This window comes from Gigantopelta aegis, chromosome 14 (assembly GCF_016097555.1).
Source record: "Gigantopelta aegis isolate Gae_Host chromosome 14, Gae_host_genome, whole genome shotgun sequence".
In the NCBI taxonomy this organism is placed as follows: Eukaryota; Metazoa; Mollusca; class Gastropoda; order Neomphalida; family Peltospiridae; genus Gigantopelta; species Gigantopelta aegis.
This window is the reverse complement of record NC_054712.1, coordinates 46,589,071-46,606,874: the sequence shown is the minus strand read 5'-3', so window position 1 is coordinate 46,606,874 and position 17,804 is coordinate 46,589,071. Positions and strand designations below refer to the sequence as shown.

The 17,804-nt window shown below is 35.8% G+C and overlaps 2 protein-coding genes across 2 annotated transcripts in view; one reads left to right on the top strand and one right to left on the bottom strand.

Annotated features, from left to right (window-relative positions):
• LOC121388794 (exosome complex exonuclease RRP44-like) overlaps positions 1 to 8,081 on the bottom strand; it is a 31,816-nt gene extending 23,735 nt beyond the window's left edge. The window contains exons 1-2 of the mRNA XM_041520296.1: positions 7,747 to 8,081; positions 2,792 to 2,854 (exon numbers count right to left, since the gene is read on the bottom strand). Of these exons, the coding sequence (XP_041376230.1) occupies positions 2,792 to 2,854; positions 7,747 to 7,971 (288 nt within the window). The 5' untranslated portion in view covers positions 7,972 to 8,081. The remainder of the gene's footprint in view (positions 1 to 2,791; positions 2,855 to 7,746) is intronic.
• A 5,797-nt stretch (positions 8,082 to 13,878) lies between these two features.
• LOC121387973 (serine/arginine repetitive matrix protein 1-like) overlaps positions 13,879 to 17,804 on the top strand; it is a 23,544-nt gene continuing 19,618 nt past the window's right edge. Inside the window, exon 1 of the mRNA XM_041519158.1 lies at positions 13,879 to 14,430. Coding sequence (XP_041375092.1) covers positions 14,370 to 14,430 — 61 coding nt within the window. The 5' untranslated portion in view covers positions 13,879 to 14,369. The remainder of the gene's footprint in view (positions 14,431 to 17,804) is intronic.

Here is a 17,804-nt window from a genome sequence, read left to right as displayed (position 1 = left end):
CACAGATATTAAGAGAGGAAACCCGCTGTCGCCACTTCATGGGCTACTCTTTTCAATTAGCAGCAAGGGATCTTTGATATGCATCATCCCACAGACAAAATAGCACATACCACAGCCTTTGTAATACCAGTCATGGTGCACAGACTGGAACAAGAAACAGCCTAATGAACCCACTGACGGGTATCGATCCCAGACCGAACGCACATCAAGCGAGCGCTGTACCACTGGGCTACATCCCGCCCCCTTAAGGAGCTTACATGCCCGTAAATAAATTATCTACAAATGACCTCACCAAAATTATGATACTACATGTATATATGGTATATAATGAAGTGACTATATAATTTTAGCAAAGAATGAATGGATGAATAGATGGAATGATGGATGATTGGGATAGATGGAATGATGGATGGTTGGAATAGATGGATGAACATAATGAAGGATGAATGAATGAGAATTCTTTTTATAATTTGTTAGGGCTGGTCTTGTTGAACAGGCAGCTTACTTTAAAATCATAAAACTTGTTTGAAATCCGACATAAATAACATATACCGTATATATATATACTACTCAAAAGAATTTAAGGGTCAAAAATTTATAACCAAATAAGTTTCAGAGTGTATTAGATTGATGATGTAAACTAAACCAAAAATTTAATTTATTGTTCCATATTTACAAAAAACCACAAATAAACGTCACTGTATACAAGAAAGTCACATGGCATGCTGTCAAAGTTGAAGGTTGTCAAACATGGATTTTACACATTAGAACATTCGTTTAATAGTGTGTGAATCCACCCCTGGCTCGAATACACTCGACACATCGTTGCCTCATGCTGTTGATCAGAAGTCTGAAGAACTCTTGGGGAATGGCCTGCCACTCTGCCATAAGAAGTTGACCCAGATCATGAAGGTTGGCCGGAGGGGCATGGTTAACCCGAACTCTCCTGCCTAATTCGTCCCAGGCGTCTCTATTGGGGCCCAGTCAGGCGAATATGCTGGCCAATCCATCCTGGCGATACCTTGTTGTCTGAGAAAGTCCGTTACCACCCTGGCGCGGTGGGGTCTGGCATTGTCATCCTGCAGAACTGCCCCACTGAACACGTTGCCACCGCAGATGAAGCGTGCACCAGTGACGTCTGGCCGTTCTGTGACGTGGTAGGAGTGGTGGTTGAACAGCCTGGCGACAGCAGCGTAGATTATTGGCTCTCAGACGATTGCGTATGGTTTGATCAGACACTCGAGTTCCAGTCGCAGTCCGCAGATTGTCACGTAATCGGCGTGCAGTGGTTGTGCGTTGACGTAGAGCCATATTGGTGATGTATGGGTCCTCTCTATTTGTAGTGCTTCGGGGTCTTCCCGAACGTGGACGATTTCGAACAGAATTCGTTGCTTGGTACTGTTGCCACAGTCGGCCAACGACACTCTGACTGACACCAAGTCTCAGAGCAACATTTCTTTGCGTATTGCCATCCTGAAGCCAAGCAATAGCCCTTCCTCGATCTTCGATAGTCAGTTGAAGTCGTACCATTGTCGAATTTGGAGTGTGCACCATACACGAACGCAAGATCCAATTATACGGAAATTCAGCATTGGGAACATGGAATACATATGCAAAGTGTGCAAATGAAGTGCTTTGTGAAAAAGCAAGTTATGGGCACTTAGCAGACCTTTCGCTTTCTCCCTAATTTACGTGCAAATGTAAGCATGTTTTCGCCATTAGAACTAGTCGACAGTGTCAATGACAGTGGATTTTAATTCATTTATGGGTTGCTTAGACCCACTTTCGTCAAAATGGAACAATACCATGCGCGACATTATGGTCTAGCTAATATAATTAACATTCAGAAAATAATGTCGAAAATATCGTCTGACCCTTAAATTCTTTTGAGTAGTATATATATATATATATATATATATATATATATATATATATATATATATATATATGTATATAATGTTTTTTACTTCTGGGACATTTTCACCATTTTCAGAGCACTTGTTTTTTTTCATTAAAGGCAAAAACAATTTAATTGAAATAAAAATAAATATAATTAAAAGTGCTTGCTTTAATAAATAAATAGCAACATATATAACAGGCATCTGTTATTAATTCCCCTACGCGTGCTGTAACATCACCGTGGTGCAGGGGTGTAACATTTTCTTTGAGAATGGCCAATACAGCACAAAACTGAAGTTTTGAGTAAAAATCAGTATCTATCTGTGATATTTGTGTCTTTGCACAGTTCTTTACACTGTTTTTGTTTAAATCTTGAATTTTTATATTGATGTTGATCACCGCTTTATTTATTTGCATTACCATAGTTTGACACCCAATAGCCGATGTATTTTTCATGCTGGGGTGTCATTAAACATTCATTCATTCTGTTATTAATTAAACGAATTAATAAATGAATGGCAACATATATAATAGGCATTATTAATTAAACAACCTACATGCCACCTGCGGTGTACAAATGTGTACGTGTATATTATGTAATCAGTTTTACATGTGATGTTTAAATATGTTCTATGGATCACTGATCTGAAATACAAAATCTATTATTATTATTATTATTAATAATAATACATTTTTTGAGTGTTTTATAAAGACAGTTTCAGAATTAATGATCGAAAAAGGCTTTAATCTCAAGACAACATGTCGCTGAATATGGCAAGATGGTGCTAGACGATGGAGGTATGGTAACGCACCATCCTAACACATGCTAGGGAAAACACTACATACTGTTACAATATATATACACAATGAAATGAAATGTCTGATTTCTCACCTCATCAAGAACTGTTTGAAGAATAACTACGTTTGTCAGAGAAGGATCTTCTAACACGTCAATCTGAAAAAGAAAGAGATGGACTGTTCATATAGGTACCACCAGATGTTATTGTCTAACAAAATTAAAAGTTTGTTTTGTTTAACAACACCACTAGAGCACATTGATTTATTAATCATTGGCTATTGGATGTCAAACATTTGGTAATTCTTACTCGTAGTCATCAGAGGAAACCTGCTACATTTTTTCTCATGTAGCAAGGAATCTTTTATATGCACCATCCCAGACAGGATAGCACATGTATACCATGGCCCTTTGATACGAGTACGGCTCAGATCATGGGTACACTGAGTGTATGTTGAACAAAAAATCAATTTTCAAAGGATATGTAAAAAAATTCAAAGTTGCTTTTACAACTATGTCCAGGAAAGACTTTATAGAACGTAGTAGGAGCAAAGTTTGCTATGTTTGGTTTGCACCAAGTTCAAGAAAAAGCTAAAATGACAGTAATAGTGGGTAAAAACCATGGCCATTTTGGTACATCATGATGACTACAAATTTTGATCAACAAATGCCCCATGTACAAAAGCAATATAGAGACCACAACTACCACCTAACATAAGATAAATACTCTTGTTATTTTCTCATTAAATTGTTTCCATGTATATTTAAGTAAATTGCATGATTTTACTGGAGATAAATCTACATTCCGCTCATAACCATTAATGCTAGACAATAACACAGACTCCATTTATTTGTTGAAGTACAAGAGTACAAAGCTTAGAAAAAAGCCTTTTATGTTGTCTTTTGAACTTTTAATTATCACCAATGTGATAATCCACATCCTTTTGATACTACAGATTCAAAGTGAGGTTGAATGTATTGTATAGTAACACCTCCCACCTGTGTGGCCCACCTGTGTCTACCTTTAGAATTTTTATTGCCCCTAATTGCCACCTGTTCTAAAAGGTGTGTTAACAAGACTAGCCACTTTGTTCTTTGTAGTCTTTGATGGTGAAACAAAAAAGGGTTAAAGTTCTTTTATTTTGTGTTTGATGTACTTCTATTTGGTAATCAAAATCTTTGAACAGAAAAGTTTTAAGCAGATGTCTGAACAGTCTTTTGAGGATTATTTTAGTTTGAGTCATGGCCGAAAAAACTGTAAATAATAAAAATCCATCTTTTCGTTGGCTATTTATGTAGGCATTTTCATAACCATAGCAACCACAAAAACAAAAAAATTATACAAAAAATATTGACTTAGTTGTTTTATCTATAAACATAACTTTTAGGTATCATTTTATGTTAACCATTTAAAGTGTTTGTGTTTTTACATTTTAACACTTTATTACAAGGAACCTGGAAGTAAAATACAATTAGACCAAATTAAATAATATGTGTGGCTTGGGTTACCTGACCGATCCTAACCCCCCTCACCCCCTTTTGCCATTTTTGCCAAAAAAAACTTTATGGAATGTACAAAACAGATTTAAGTTTTGGATTAAATTACTTAGTTATTTAAACCTCATGAAAATTTATTTGGATGTTGACAACAAACCTTGTAAGATAAACAACAGAAGCAACAGCACAAACATGAAACAAATGTGGAGTTTTTTCTGTTTACAATCTATACTGAAAATCAACATTAAAGCATGACCCTTACATTTTGTCAGTACATTGTACAAGCTTGTTATATAATGTGACATTTTCATATTTTGCAGGTTGAAGCTGTTGATGACGATGGAACAGAGCTGCATTTCCTGAGGAAAATGGGGCAGCACTATGTCATGTCTGATGTATTGGACACCTCGTTTTTTTCTTTTTTTCATTAAGATCCTGGACATTATGCCTGTTCCAAGGATTTCTTTTAAAGACACAAATTGCCTACATGATTTCTGTTTAGTATTGGATCCCAATGATCAAATTACAAGTTTTATTCCAGTGATTGCCAACTATTTTTTCCTCATATTTCGTTTTTTTTTTTTCCCAATCATTAAAGTAAGATGTTATAACTTAACACTAATTGAGAGGCAATATTATCCTGCTGAGTATATTTACAGAGCTTCTACTTCCAATCTTTTATATTCATTATAAAAGTGAACTCGAAATATTACAAAGATTCAGTTTTTAAAAACATATTTTACCGATTTTCTGTGTCACAAGTCTATAGCATATATATACTAGTACATTTTTTTTTTTATTATTACTCAAGACAAGCTATCACATCCTAGGAATGATTAAGTCATGCTGTCAAATGGGGTCACATCTGTATGATTTGCAGTGTTTTATGATGTATTTTGGCATAATCAGTGTCTGTGTTATGCGCAGAAGGTGGTTTGAAATAGTCTTTCTACTTCAATGTGTGCTATTGATTTTGGGTTATCATAAATGATGAATAAATCTATTTCCATGTACCATATTGTGTTCATTGTTGTATATGTCCAATGGTGTTAGTTTTCTGTACCTGGAAACTTTTTTTTTTTAATCTGCTGCTCAAAACGGTGTCTATTTTACAGTGTCACTTCTAAACTTTAAGTTTATACACAATTTGTGTTTTTTGGTGTCTTCACATAGTCTTCCACTTATTCATGTTTGTTTTTGGGTTTAATTGTGAAATGACCTTATTTATTGTCAGTTACTATGCATCACAAGACACCATGTTATGAGCAGAAGATATGCATGTCTTGCTATGAAATGCTCCGTCAAGAGCAAAATTCTTATGTTCTTGATCTGCAAGTTATAAATCTACATAGTTTAGATATCAGTCAGTAAATTAGTGTCATTTCACATGATTTGTGCAAAGTTTAATATTTGACCTAGGTGTAACAGTTTCTGTACCCATGATCTGAGCTGTACTCATATACCAGCCGTAGTGCACTGGCTGGAACCAATGGGTCCACCTATGGGGATCGATCCCAAGCCGACCGTGCAACAGGCGAGTGCTTTACAACTGGTTTATGTCCTCCCCTTATTGTCTAACAAGATGTAGACATTTGGACAGATACAATTGCTCTTTGCCATCAAAGATAACTCTATAATGAAAAGACAGGATATTTGCCTTACACTGAGGAGGCAAAGACACACTACAAGAAGAAACCCCATTAGCACCTACATATTTAAAAAAAAACATTGTGGAAAGGGTAAGCTGACGGGTTTCTTCCTGTAGTGTGTGTATTTGTAATTAATATGTGAAAAAGTTAGTTATTGGTGTCTTTGAAAATGAGGTATTTAACATCAAACATAGAATTATTGATGTAATGGAGTTGGAGTATTTCCTACATGGCTACTTGGTGCTACTCTGTAGGAGGCAATATTCCTGTGTTTTCAATATAACACAAAATGTATCACTGACGGCTGAAAGGTATTAAAGATATAAACGTCCAAATGACTGTCCAGCTCGCAAACAGAAAAGTACTTGGGCTCATATCCAATCAAAATCGTCCAGGAGTCAAAACATTCTCAGGTCAAAATGTTCTCACCAAGGTAGAATATCTATTGTGTGTTTAATAACAGTAAATTTTAAATACATATAAAGTATGTAAATTAATTATATAATATACATGTGTAAATAGACATTGTAGTCACTATAATGTCTTTTTCAATAATTATACACACTTTGCTTTTCTACTTTTTAGTTTTGGGAACGGTTATAGAATATGTCCACCACCTAAGTACAACAATTTACTGTAAACTAAATTGCTAATCTGTGATTTTAGATACTTTTAACTATTCTGCGGATTACTAAAATAAAACTAATAGTGTATCAGGGCTAGCTCTGGGTGAGCAAAAAATTTCATCAAATTGTCTATTAAACTTAAAAAATTGCAGAAATCAAGTTATTTTCCCCAAAAAGTCAATTATTACATAAAATTAGTTCGCCAAATTGAAATGAAATTCGCCAACTGCTTTGAAAATTCGCAATTGGCGAATTTGGTGAAAGAAAGAAATGTTTTATTTAACGACGCGCTCAACACATTTTATTTACGGTTATATGGCGTCAGACATATGGTTAAGGACCACACAGATTTTGAGAGGAAACCCGCTGTCGCCACTACATAGGCTACTCTTTCCGATTAGCAGCAAAGGATCTTTTATTTGCGCTTCCCACAGGCAGGATAGCACAGACCATGGCCTTTGTTGAACCAGTTATGGATCACTGGTCAGTGCAAGTGGTTTACACCTACCCATTGAGCCTTGCAGAGCACTTACTCAGAGTTTGGAGTCGGTATCTGGATTAAAACTCCTATGCCTCGAATGGGATCCGAACCCATTACCTACCAGCCTGTAGACTGATGGCCTAACCATGATGCCACCGAGGCCGGTGTGAATTTGATGAATGCCAGAGCTAGCCCTGCATATTCAGACATTTGCAAATATTTTCAGTGATTATGTTTCTGACTCGGTCATTTTACAAGACAACCACCATTTTGATTGGCGACTTCTTACAAATGCTACGCTATGCCGTGACCTGATCTATTTGTTACTGACCTGAGTGAGTAATTAGTAGCCTACACAATGATAGCCTACATGTTTCCAAATAGCCGAGTGATTAGGGTTTGGGTTTAAGTCTGCGCTACAATCACCGATTTCTGTTTTATTTTATTTATTAATATCAAATTAATCATATAATCTGTTTAATAAACAAACATGCATGTTTGCACACCTAACAATCCAATTTTGTCCGATTAAAACAAAAGACAAGCAACATCATAATCAAAATAATTTATTTTAATGTAACATATTATTAATTATTTTGTAAAGACTTCCGAATGTTATGAATGCTAATACTATCACTAACCCTAAATGAACTGAATGCTGGAATGTTCGGAAGTCTTGCCATTATTTTAGTATTAACATTTTACATGGGGACTTTTCGGAGTGACAGTCAAAGACCATAGACGTTATTTTAATATTTATGACCCGTGCACAATATGTCTGTTATCTCTCGGGCTAACCTGATGTAAGACGACATTAGTGTCTGGTAGTAAATAATGAGCGCCAGGGCACGCGCTGCTATCGTTGGACGGGTCTCTCTGCAGGGGCTGGTCGTCTGCGTCGTGCTCACACGATTCGCAGGTCTGGGATCCGCAGGTGATGTCGTCACGGAGGTAATGTTCCCGGACTATTTTCATCACGCTGCCCTTTTTCGTCTTCTTCACAAACACCTTAGACGTTAACATGGTTACTTACTCCTGTCACTGTGATAACGTCAAACTCCGATTAATCAATATACTAAAATATTAGAAGACAATTATAAAATGTTTAGGTGTTTAAAGAAACATGTGGGAAAGTTTTGATTAATCTATTTTTCTGTTTTCTTTATGGTAAAATCTCTCTCCAAGGGAAATAACTCTCAAATAAGGGCACTTTCTTCTTTTCAGAATATAGGGCCTACTTGTAAAATCAATTCCTACTGCCGATGATGTCAACGTTTACTAATAAAAATATTATTATCTGGGTCCCAAAAGGAAAGTAAAAGAAAAGATGTTATGTACGGAATTAACATTGATAAAAACAAGTGTTATGAAAAGGTGTGTGAAGGAGTAGAAAGTGCGAAGAAGGTATTTTAGAAATAAATATATCTCAATATTTGATAGATTTAATAAGCTTTTATGATGTTTGAAATAAATTATACCACTGCTCCCATTTTTGAAAAAAAATCTTCACAATTACCATTTTTAAATAAGATACATTTTTCAGTTTCCAACTTTTCTTTAATTATAGTTTTTAAGACAAATAAATTAAATTTTTGTTTTTGTATTTTCATGAAATAAATATAATATTTTGTTAATAATTAACCAATTTATTGTCTATGTATTTGTTTTCTTAACCAGACCCAAAATGGCAATATGTTTATCAATAATTATGCACTCTCCTATAGTACTGAATATCCAGTTTGTAATATTTTTCCAAAATTCTTTAACATAACAACAATCATAAAATAAATGTTGAATTGTCTCTGGCATACCGTTACAAAAAATACATTTATTTGAATTAATATAATGTATTGTATATAGAAAAGTGTTAGTAGCGAGAAATCTGTGTAGAATTTTATATTGAAACCAACGTAAAGTTGTATATCTAACGCATTTAAAAGTTATATTGTAAAATATATTCCATTCTGCTGGTGAATAACAAAAACCTCTATTTTTTATATTTTAATTGAGACTTTGGAATGGCTGTTGTGTAGCATAATAATTTGTATAATTCTGTAAATCCCGTTTGTCTTGAAGAAGTATAATTTTTACAGACTCACTTTTGTGTCTTCGAGCTTTACAAAACTGGAAGTTGGAACATCCTTTAATTGGGATGTTGATACGAAAGTGTGTCTTTTTATACACTGCTAATAAAAATAATGTATTTTGTTCGGGTTCCCAGCCATACTGGTATCAGGGGTAATGAAAAAGCAGATACAGCTGCCAAGTCTGCTTTGGATTTGACTCAGTCCAGGGTTGGTGTGCTTTACACTCATCTCAAACATAAAATTAACCAGTATATCTTTTCTACTTGGCAAGATGATTGGAACGGTGTGGTTGCGAACAAGCGGTCCTCCTACAGGCGGAGCAGGAAGAGTGAAATGGTCTTGTGTCGTGCTCACATCGGTCATACATGTACTTGACGCATTCATTTTTTATAAAGAAGGACCCTCCACCTGAGTGTGAACAATGTCAGTGTACACTGACGGTTCACCAAGTGTAATCATCTTGGACCGACGAGAAAAGATATATTTGTTAGACAAAATGTCATGGAATCATTTCGATTCCAACCTGAACTTACCTTCAAGTTTTTACGAGATAGGGGGCCTACTGATTTTTATTTGAAATTTTAATATACTTACCTGTAATACTTGCAAAGCTCTTTATACGGTGTTTAAAGGGACAGTCCTGAGTTTGCTGCAATTTTTAAGATGTTATCGACTAATAGAGAAGGGGCGGGACATAGCCTAGTGGTACAGCGCTCGCTCGATGCGCGGTCGGTATGGGATCGATCCCCGTCGGTGAGCCCATTGGGCTATTTCTCGTTATAGCCAGTGCACCACGACTGGTATATCAAAGGCCGTGGTATGTACTACCCTGTCTGTGGGATGGTGCATGTAAAATATCCCTTGCTGCTAATAAAAAAGTAGCCCAATATCTGTGTGGTCCTTAAAGGGACACACCTTAGTTACGTTTATTTGTTAACCATTACGGCGTTGTTTTTTGCTATTAAACCCCAATTTTCACAAATAAATAGTGCACTTTACTTACATTTTATTATTTAGAATACACATTTCCATTTCCAAAACCGTTAAGCAAGCGAGGTCCAATCTATTTTTAGAGGGAATATTTCCATTTCAATGTCACAGACGTTGGTATATCACGTGACCGTTATCATTTTGGTTCGGTTTGTTTTCTCGTACACGGTTCGCGCAATCAACATCCGATTTGTTGTTGTTCATTTGTGAGATTTTTCTTCACAGTTCATGAACATTTTCAGTAACAATAAAGTTCAGACAAGTAAGTGTCTCAATACAAAACGTTACAAATCCTTAAAACCAATAATTTTGCTAAGTCTTACGATATCTGGAGAGGGGATACAACCAGGACAGAACAGTTGGAACATGTCCAGGAGAGGTGAAACGAACGCACCCCAAGTCTGTGAAATTTGTCGTGACGTAGGCATTGTTGTGCTTCGAGCGACATCTACTGGTGACATCAGAATACTAACTTTCAAAATTATTTCAAGCAATTGGGACATGGGGATTCCCATGGTATTTATCGATATAAAACCTGCTTTTTCACTCCATTTGATAAAAACGTGATCTAAGTGTGTTACAGGTTTGTAGATTAACCAAATTATAATTTATTTTCGCTGGATGGAACTAGGGTGTGCGGCTTTAACCATATGTCTGACGCCATATAACCGTAAATAAAATGTGTTGAGTGCGTCGTTAAATAAAACATTTCTTTCTTTCTTTGTTTCTTTCTTTCTTACTAACAGAGAGTTTTTAACGATTGTAATTACATATGAAATATATTTTTCTGCATACGATATTAGTTGCTATATATTAAACCTGTTTCTGATCGTTCTAATATTTGTACTAGTTTAAATTTCATTTTATTTCCCAAAATATGTTTTTTCGTATGTACGAAATTATTTGAACACAAAATTCAGTTTGGGCTTCTTACACATATTAAGACGACCAGAAACATATGGAATATACAGACACTGATATTCTAAACAAGAAATATATTTAATATGTAAGTTTAATCGTAGAAATATTTTATTTAGTAGGAAATATCTTACAACAGCAAACTCGGGAATGTCCCTTTAAAAACGTGATTTTAGAATTTTTTGTATTATGTTAATCATCAATTCATTTTTATGTTTACCATTGTGTAACACCCAATAGCCGATACATTTTTGTGCTGGGGTGTCGTTAAATATCCATTCATTGTTTAACGACACCACTAGAACACTGACATATTAATTATCGACTATTGGATGTCAAACATTTGGTAATTTTGACATATAGTCTTTGAGGAACCCTGCTACATTTTTCCACTAGTAGCAAGTGATCGTTTAATAATGACCTTCAGTTTTCATTTATCCACCTCACTACAAATGTACAATCTATGTACTCCCGTTCTTTAAGGGAATATAAAGATATACGTTGAACAGACTTATATATTTGTTTTCACATTCCCTAAATCGTAACTGAAATGATAAATTAGCTAGTTCGTTTAAAATGTATTTTAATACAAGAAAGACGACGAAGGAACATTTTATTCACACGTTGGTGTTATATTTTTTGGTACATACCTGTATTAATTTTACAGCTGCAGTGTCGAGTACAGATTCATTACATAACCATTTAAAATATCCAACCACATTTGTCTTTCCACGTTTGATCATTATAAACATGTCTTCACAAACAAAGGGAAGAAAATTAATAATTTTTGACGACACCTTAAACAGTACATTTCTAAACTACAGCTGTGTGATGTCTAACATATGGTCATTTTGATATTTCGCTTAGAGCGTGAGATACAACAAAGAAGAAGAAAAAGAAAAAGAAAGAAAAAGCCGCTGCCGTCATATTATATGCTACTCCTACCAAATGGCAGCAAGGGATCAATCGTGTGACATTGATTGAGATGGAAAACAATCCGACTGGTCCACCAAGGGTAGTAGAACTTATGATCCATTGTACCTCAGGAGAGTGCTCACAATTTATTATCCCCTGACCCCTGATATGTACTCCCGAAGTGGTGTTTAGGATTCTCTACCACCGTTTGTATGTCTGTCTGTCTGTCTGTCTGTCTGTCTGTCCGTCTGGCCCTCTCTCTGTCTCTTTAGTCTTTCTCTGATCCACTGTCTGTCTCTTTAGTCCTTCTCTCTCACATTCTCTCTCTCTCTCTCTCTCTCTCTCTCTCTCTCTCTCTCTCTCTCTCTCTCTCTCTCTCTCTCTCTCTCTCTCTCTCTCTCTCTCTCTCTCTCTCTCTCTCTCTCTCTGTCTATCTATCTGTATAGATCTGTGTGCGTGTGTATCAATCTGTGTTTTTGTTGTTGTTGTTGTTGTCATGTTGGTTGTTCATATACAGTTTAAAATGCGCACGTTTAATAAAACTCTGAGAACATAAAATGCTCTATACCACATTAAGGAAGTTCTTCGCATGAACTTCCCCATTTGTCTTGGGTCACTGGAATGAAATTAAATAGTTGCTTACAAAATGGAAAACGATATTAAACGCTTCAGCTGTGTGCCGGGCGCAATTTAGCTCATTGACAGAGCTTTCGCCTGATGTGCGATAATTCGGCCACCCTGAAAAGAATATAGTTCCCACCGCACCCCAACCAGTGACCCCTGACTGTTATATCATCGACTGTGGTATGTACTGACTTGCTGTATATTCCAATCATTTCGTACGTACGAAAACAAATATATTAGCAAGTTTGACCTGGTACAAATATTAGGACGACCTGAAACACATTTAGTATTTTATTCAGAAAATTTTGTTTACAGTCGACAAAAAATCTGTGTTAGTCAGCAAAATGTTAACGATGGCACAAACTTAGTACAGTCCCTTTAATAATCAACTACTGAATGCCAAACACGTGTACCTAAATCTGACACGTAGTCTTCAGAACAAACCCGCTACATTTTCCCCCCCATTATCAGCAAGGACTCTTTTTATATGCACTTTCCCCAAATACAGCCATACATAGATACAGGATAACACATACCACGGTATTTAATATACCAATGGTGGGCACTAATTTGGACTGGATAACCCCCAAAGTGTCCGCCAAATATTCTTGGTTTTAAAGGTGCTGGGGTGTTGATAAAAATGTATTTATTATTTGGGGCGGAGGAAAGGGTGGGGAGGGGGTATTTGGCATTCCCATAGACTGTATTGCTAGTTATACGGGAAACAATTAATGACTGTTTCCCACTGACAAACAACTGTTATTCAGTTTGTTTATCGGGTAGGTCCTGTCGTTCGTGGACGTTTTCACCGTTACTAAGTAAGTCTGAATGCGGTTTGTACGCGAAGGGATTCAATACTTAACGGTTCATTGAGTAACAATGGCGTCCCAATACACGCTGAGAAAAGACCACAACTCGTGTTTTGTTGTAAACTTCGTTGGGTGACCCAGACACTGACAATACGGTTTTTTTTAATTAGCACCCAGTCTTCGTGGTATTTGCTGCTGTGTTTCCGCCATGAGTCGTCGAAAGTTATACCTACCGTATAACGGACACCATGGCGTGTACAAAGTTTTTAAAAGTTTTACTCTAATGTCGACACCAAAACCAAACGGAACGTAAAGAGTTTAATTATCTGTGACCGGATCGCCTTGCTGGTAAGATAAAACATTTGAAGACTAGACGTGTTTGGCTATCGTGCTCAATGATATTTAATAAGTCTTAAAACCATGTGCTTATTCGCTGTGATTAATCATAATCTATTTGGCTTGAGTAATAATGGAACCAGCTAATATATGACACAGCGTACTTATCAATGTTCGAAATGTGTGACCGTTTTCTGTGTTGAATAATATAACGAAACAGCTTTATTCTTCATTGTGCTGAATAAAGAAAAACAACTTTTAACAAAACATATGCTTGGATTCATTTGGATAATAAAACTAACTAAATAAACAAACACAATGCAAATAGTAAAAATGTGTGTTTGGATACTTTTTTGAATAATGAAAACAGTTTCATTTCAATGTCACTGACAGCATAAGAGAAAATCACAGATTTAGAAGTATAAAACAATGGCTGACGTATGCGTTGAAGAATGAAACGAGCCAGATATAAAACATAATATATTGGTTACCATGTCACAAACTGAAATACAGCTGTAAAACAAACTATGATTTTACATGGTTATCAATATGGATATGGAACATCGGCCTGGAAGACCCAGATTTGACGAATATATGGATTCTGGCAGATTTTACAAGACGAATGACATGGAATGATCCATTAGCCAGCTAGGAAAGCTGTACGGAGAAAGTTGAGCAGCATACTAAAGTGCACACCACACCGATAGCATTCATCGGGTCGCTATTCGGACGAACGAACAATATGTTTGCAGTAAAGCTGGGGATTATCTGCACGTGTTTCAATGCAATGGTATCGGCCCAGAGTGAGTATTCACAAAGGTGTAGTAGGTTGTACTATAGCAAATACAATCTATACAATATACCAACCAAACTATGACCCATAAATATCAGTACCATAACCCTTACCTCAAAGTATTAACTAAAGAAAATGGTAACTTTCGTGGCTCATTTTTGGTGTTTTTACAACAACTCTAGTTTCGCACAACATTTGACTACGTTTTTTTTACAGGTACCCCATACATATTTCAAGCACAAGGCTACTGGACACAGTGGTACTAGATGAAATAAAATTGCATACATGTTTTGCCCAGATGAAACAAATTTTTGTTACAATCAACACTCTCACATTTATCACCAATCACAGGACTTGTCAGAAGTTGGATGCAGCTCGAACTTTGACCCAGTCGTAAGTTATTTGGTATAGTACTACCAGTAGCACTGTATAACATAACTGGTATAATACGACGGTATGGCATAAACGGTGTATATGGGCATTATAAAAATATGGGTATAAAACATAGTGTATATTTACAGGTATAATAATACGGGAATTACAATATATATGTATAACATATTCTATACGAGTATAAATATATAACATGTAAATATAAAATCAAATATTTATGGGTAAGACACACACACACACGCACACACACAGACACACACACACACACACACACACACACACACACACACACACACACACACACACATATATATATATATATATATATAGATATATACATGTATACACGTGTGTATATGTATATGTGTGTATATGTATATGTGTGTATATATATATATATATATATATATATATATGTATGTATGTGTGTATGCATGTATGCATGTATGTATACATACATACACACACACACACACACACACACACGCGCGCGCGCGCGATAATATACATAAAGAGTAAATAAGGGTAAAATAACACGCAATCCCTCTTAGTGTGCGTGCGTGCATGTGTGTGTTGACATAATATGAACATATGAACTTTGTATAGTTCTCCATTGCCCAGTGATGTATCGAATAGAACCTAACACCGCCATTGGAACAGGTAGGAACGAAATCATTCTAATACATCTATAATTAACCTCAATTGTACTTGCTCCAGTGCACGTCTTTGGTCAGTATATAAAATAAGAAATTACAACGTTTTAGAACTAGTATTATGTGTATGCACAGCCATTGTAACAAAGGCGTCTGTAGGTTCATGATAGCCAGATGTCAATAGCTTGCTGGAATACATTGTTACATGACGCCACCTCATGTTAAGAACTCATACAAAAATATATGAACTGTGGCCCCCTCCCACCCCCCCCCACCCCCCACCCCCCCCAACCACACTCGAAATGTCAGACGTCCCATTTGTTGCACGCAATACAATATTATTGTTTCCCTTTGTTAGACATGTTATAATTTCATACTCACATAATGAAGGTTACAGCGCAACCGATAAAAACAGGTTGTTACAAGTTTCTGTTTTGTTTCCTTATTTTGTTTTATTTTATTATGTTTTTTAAAATTAATTATTATTATTATTTTATTTGTGAAGTACATGATAATATTGATATCACCAATTTGTTGTGACGAACATGAATTATCAATATGTTGTGACGAACATAACAAGGGTTCAAAAATGTTCAAAAAAAAATACTTGCCACAGGGCAAGTGCCAATCAGATATTCACTTGCCCCATATATGTTTCCACTTGCCCATACTTCTTAAGGTAACCAATTGTGTTACTCCTATTTAATTTAATACAGTGCTTAATAATGTAATAATCTTGAAAGTAATTGGCACAAATAAAGAATTTTGCCAATAGGTTACAACACTTACCAAGAAGTATTAAATGTATATGTCTGTACAGCGGTATCCACTGTGTTCTCTATTCGTTGATTTAAACTTTATTTTAAAAATAATGTCCATTTGTTGGTTTAAACTTTGTTATTTGTTTGGTAGTGTTCACTTGTTCATCTAAATATAATGATTGTGTTGATGTATGTCTTAGTGACCACTTGTTGTATGGCGGTGGATGTGGTGAGATCCCTTTCCACTTGTGAGCCATTCTTTTATGGCTGGCATTGGTTCAAAAAAGTTTTTTGGTCCATGTGCCATTATTGTGGGTATATTATTTAACATTATCTGCCCCAAAACACTTCTCTGGGATGTTTTTATTCTGTTCATAGCTGAGAAAAGTATCTATCAAACAGCCGTGGCTGGGCTCAAAGTAAACATGAGCTATGTTACTCTGCAAATGTTTTTAAATAGTGCAGGTTCGGTAACAGCAGGAGACGGGGTGTGCATCGATTGCAACCTTGTATTTTTAATTTATTGAGCATAATTTATTTGTTAAAAACTATTAATAAAGCAGAAAAAAAGAATATATTCATGAATGCTTAAAGGGCATCGCACCATCACGATTAAGGCGTAGGGCTAACGAAATCTAACTTGTCACGATTATGACGTAGAGCTAATGAAATCTAACTTCACCTTATCCGTTCATTTTACACGAACGTACACAAGTACTGAAACACATTAAGTATGTTCTGTTACAAGGGTTATTATATCTAAACTAAAATATCTTGCAACTTTTATAAGAATACAGTTGATAATATTTATGCTTTGTTCAAGAGATATCGGAAATTATAAACTTGCTTTACGTCCTTGTTCATTTGCAAAGAGCAGATTCCGGAACCGCGTTAACGTCTAATTTAATTTGAATATGACAATTGTAAACTGTATCCCACCTCATATACCATGTTTGCAAGAATTAAACATTTTGATTGCACACAAAGGCATGTATACTTTATTTTAATATAGCCTGTAAAGCGTATTGGACGCTATTTCCAAGTTTGAAGACAATCGAACCGATTACTTGTACGAATTCAGTCGAACATTCAGTGGCGGAAATTACCGATCTTAGTCGATAGTAAAAGGGGAATAAGTCTAAAGTTGTTATCGAACTTTTCAACACAATTTCCGTTTTGGTGTGTTAACGCATTCTCGGAACTGAACATACGGGTACTTCGACCCCTGGCCGCCTTTGTTTATCACGTGACGCGGTGAACCTATGGTTTGATAGTGAAATGAGGCAACTTTCGTCGAACATTTACAGCAGAATGTTGTGCAGTTGGCTGCATAGATCATAACATCATGTTAAAAAAAAATATTGTTTTATAAATTTCAAAAATATGAGACCAGACGCCGCTTCTGGGTAGATGCACTAAAACGTGAGAAACCTGGTGAAACGCCATGGCTTCCCACACAGAATGTGACTACGTTGAGTTTAATGTTGCTTGTCGACACTAACCGACGTTAATAGCAACCAAAATGGTCAAAGCATGTGCAATGATAAAATGTCCACATTATACTATAAATAAAATAC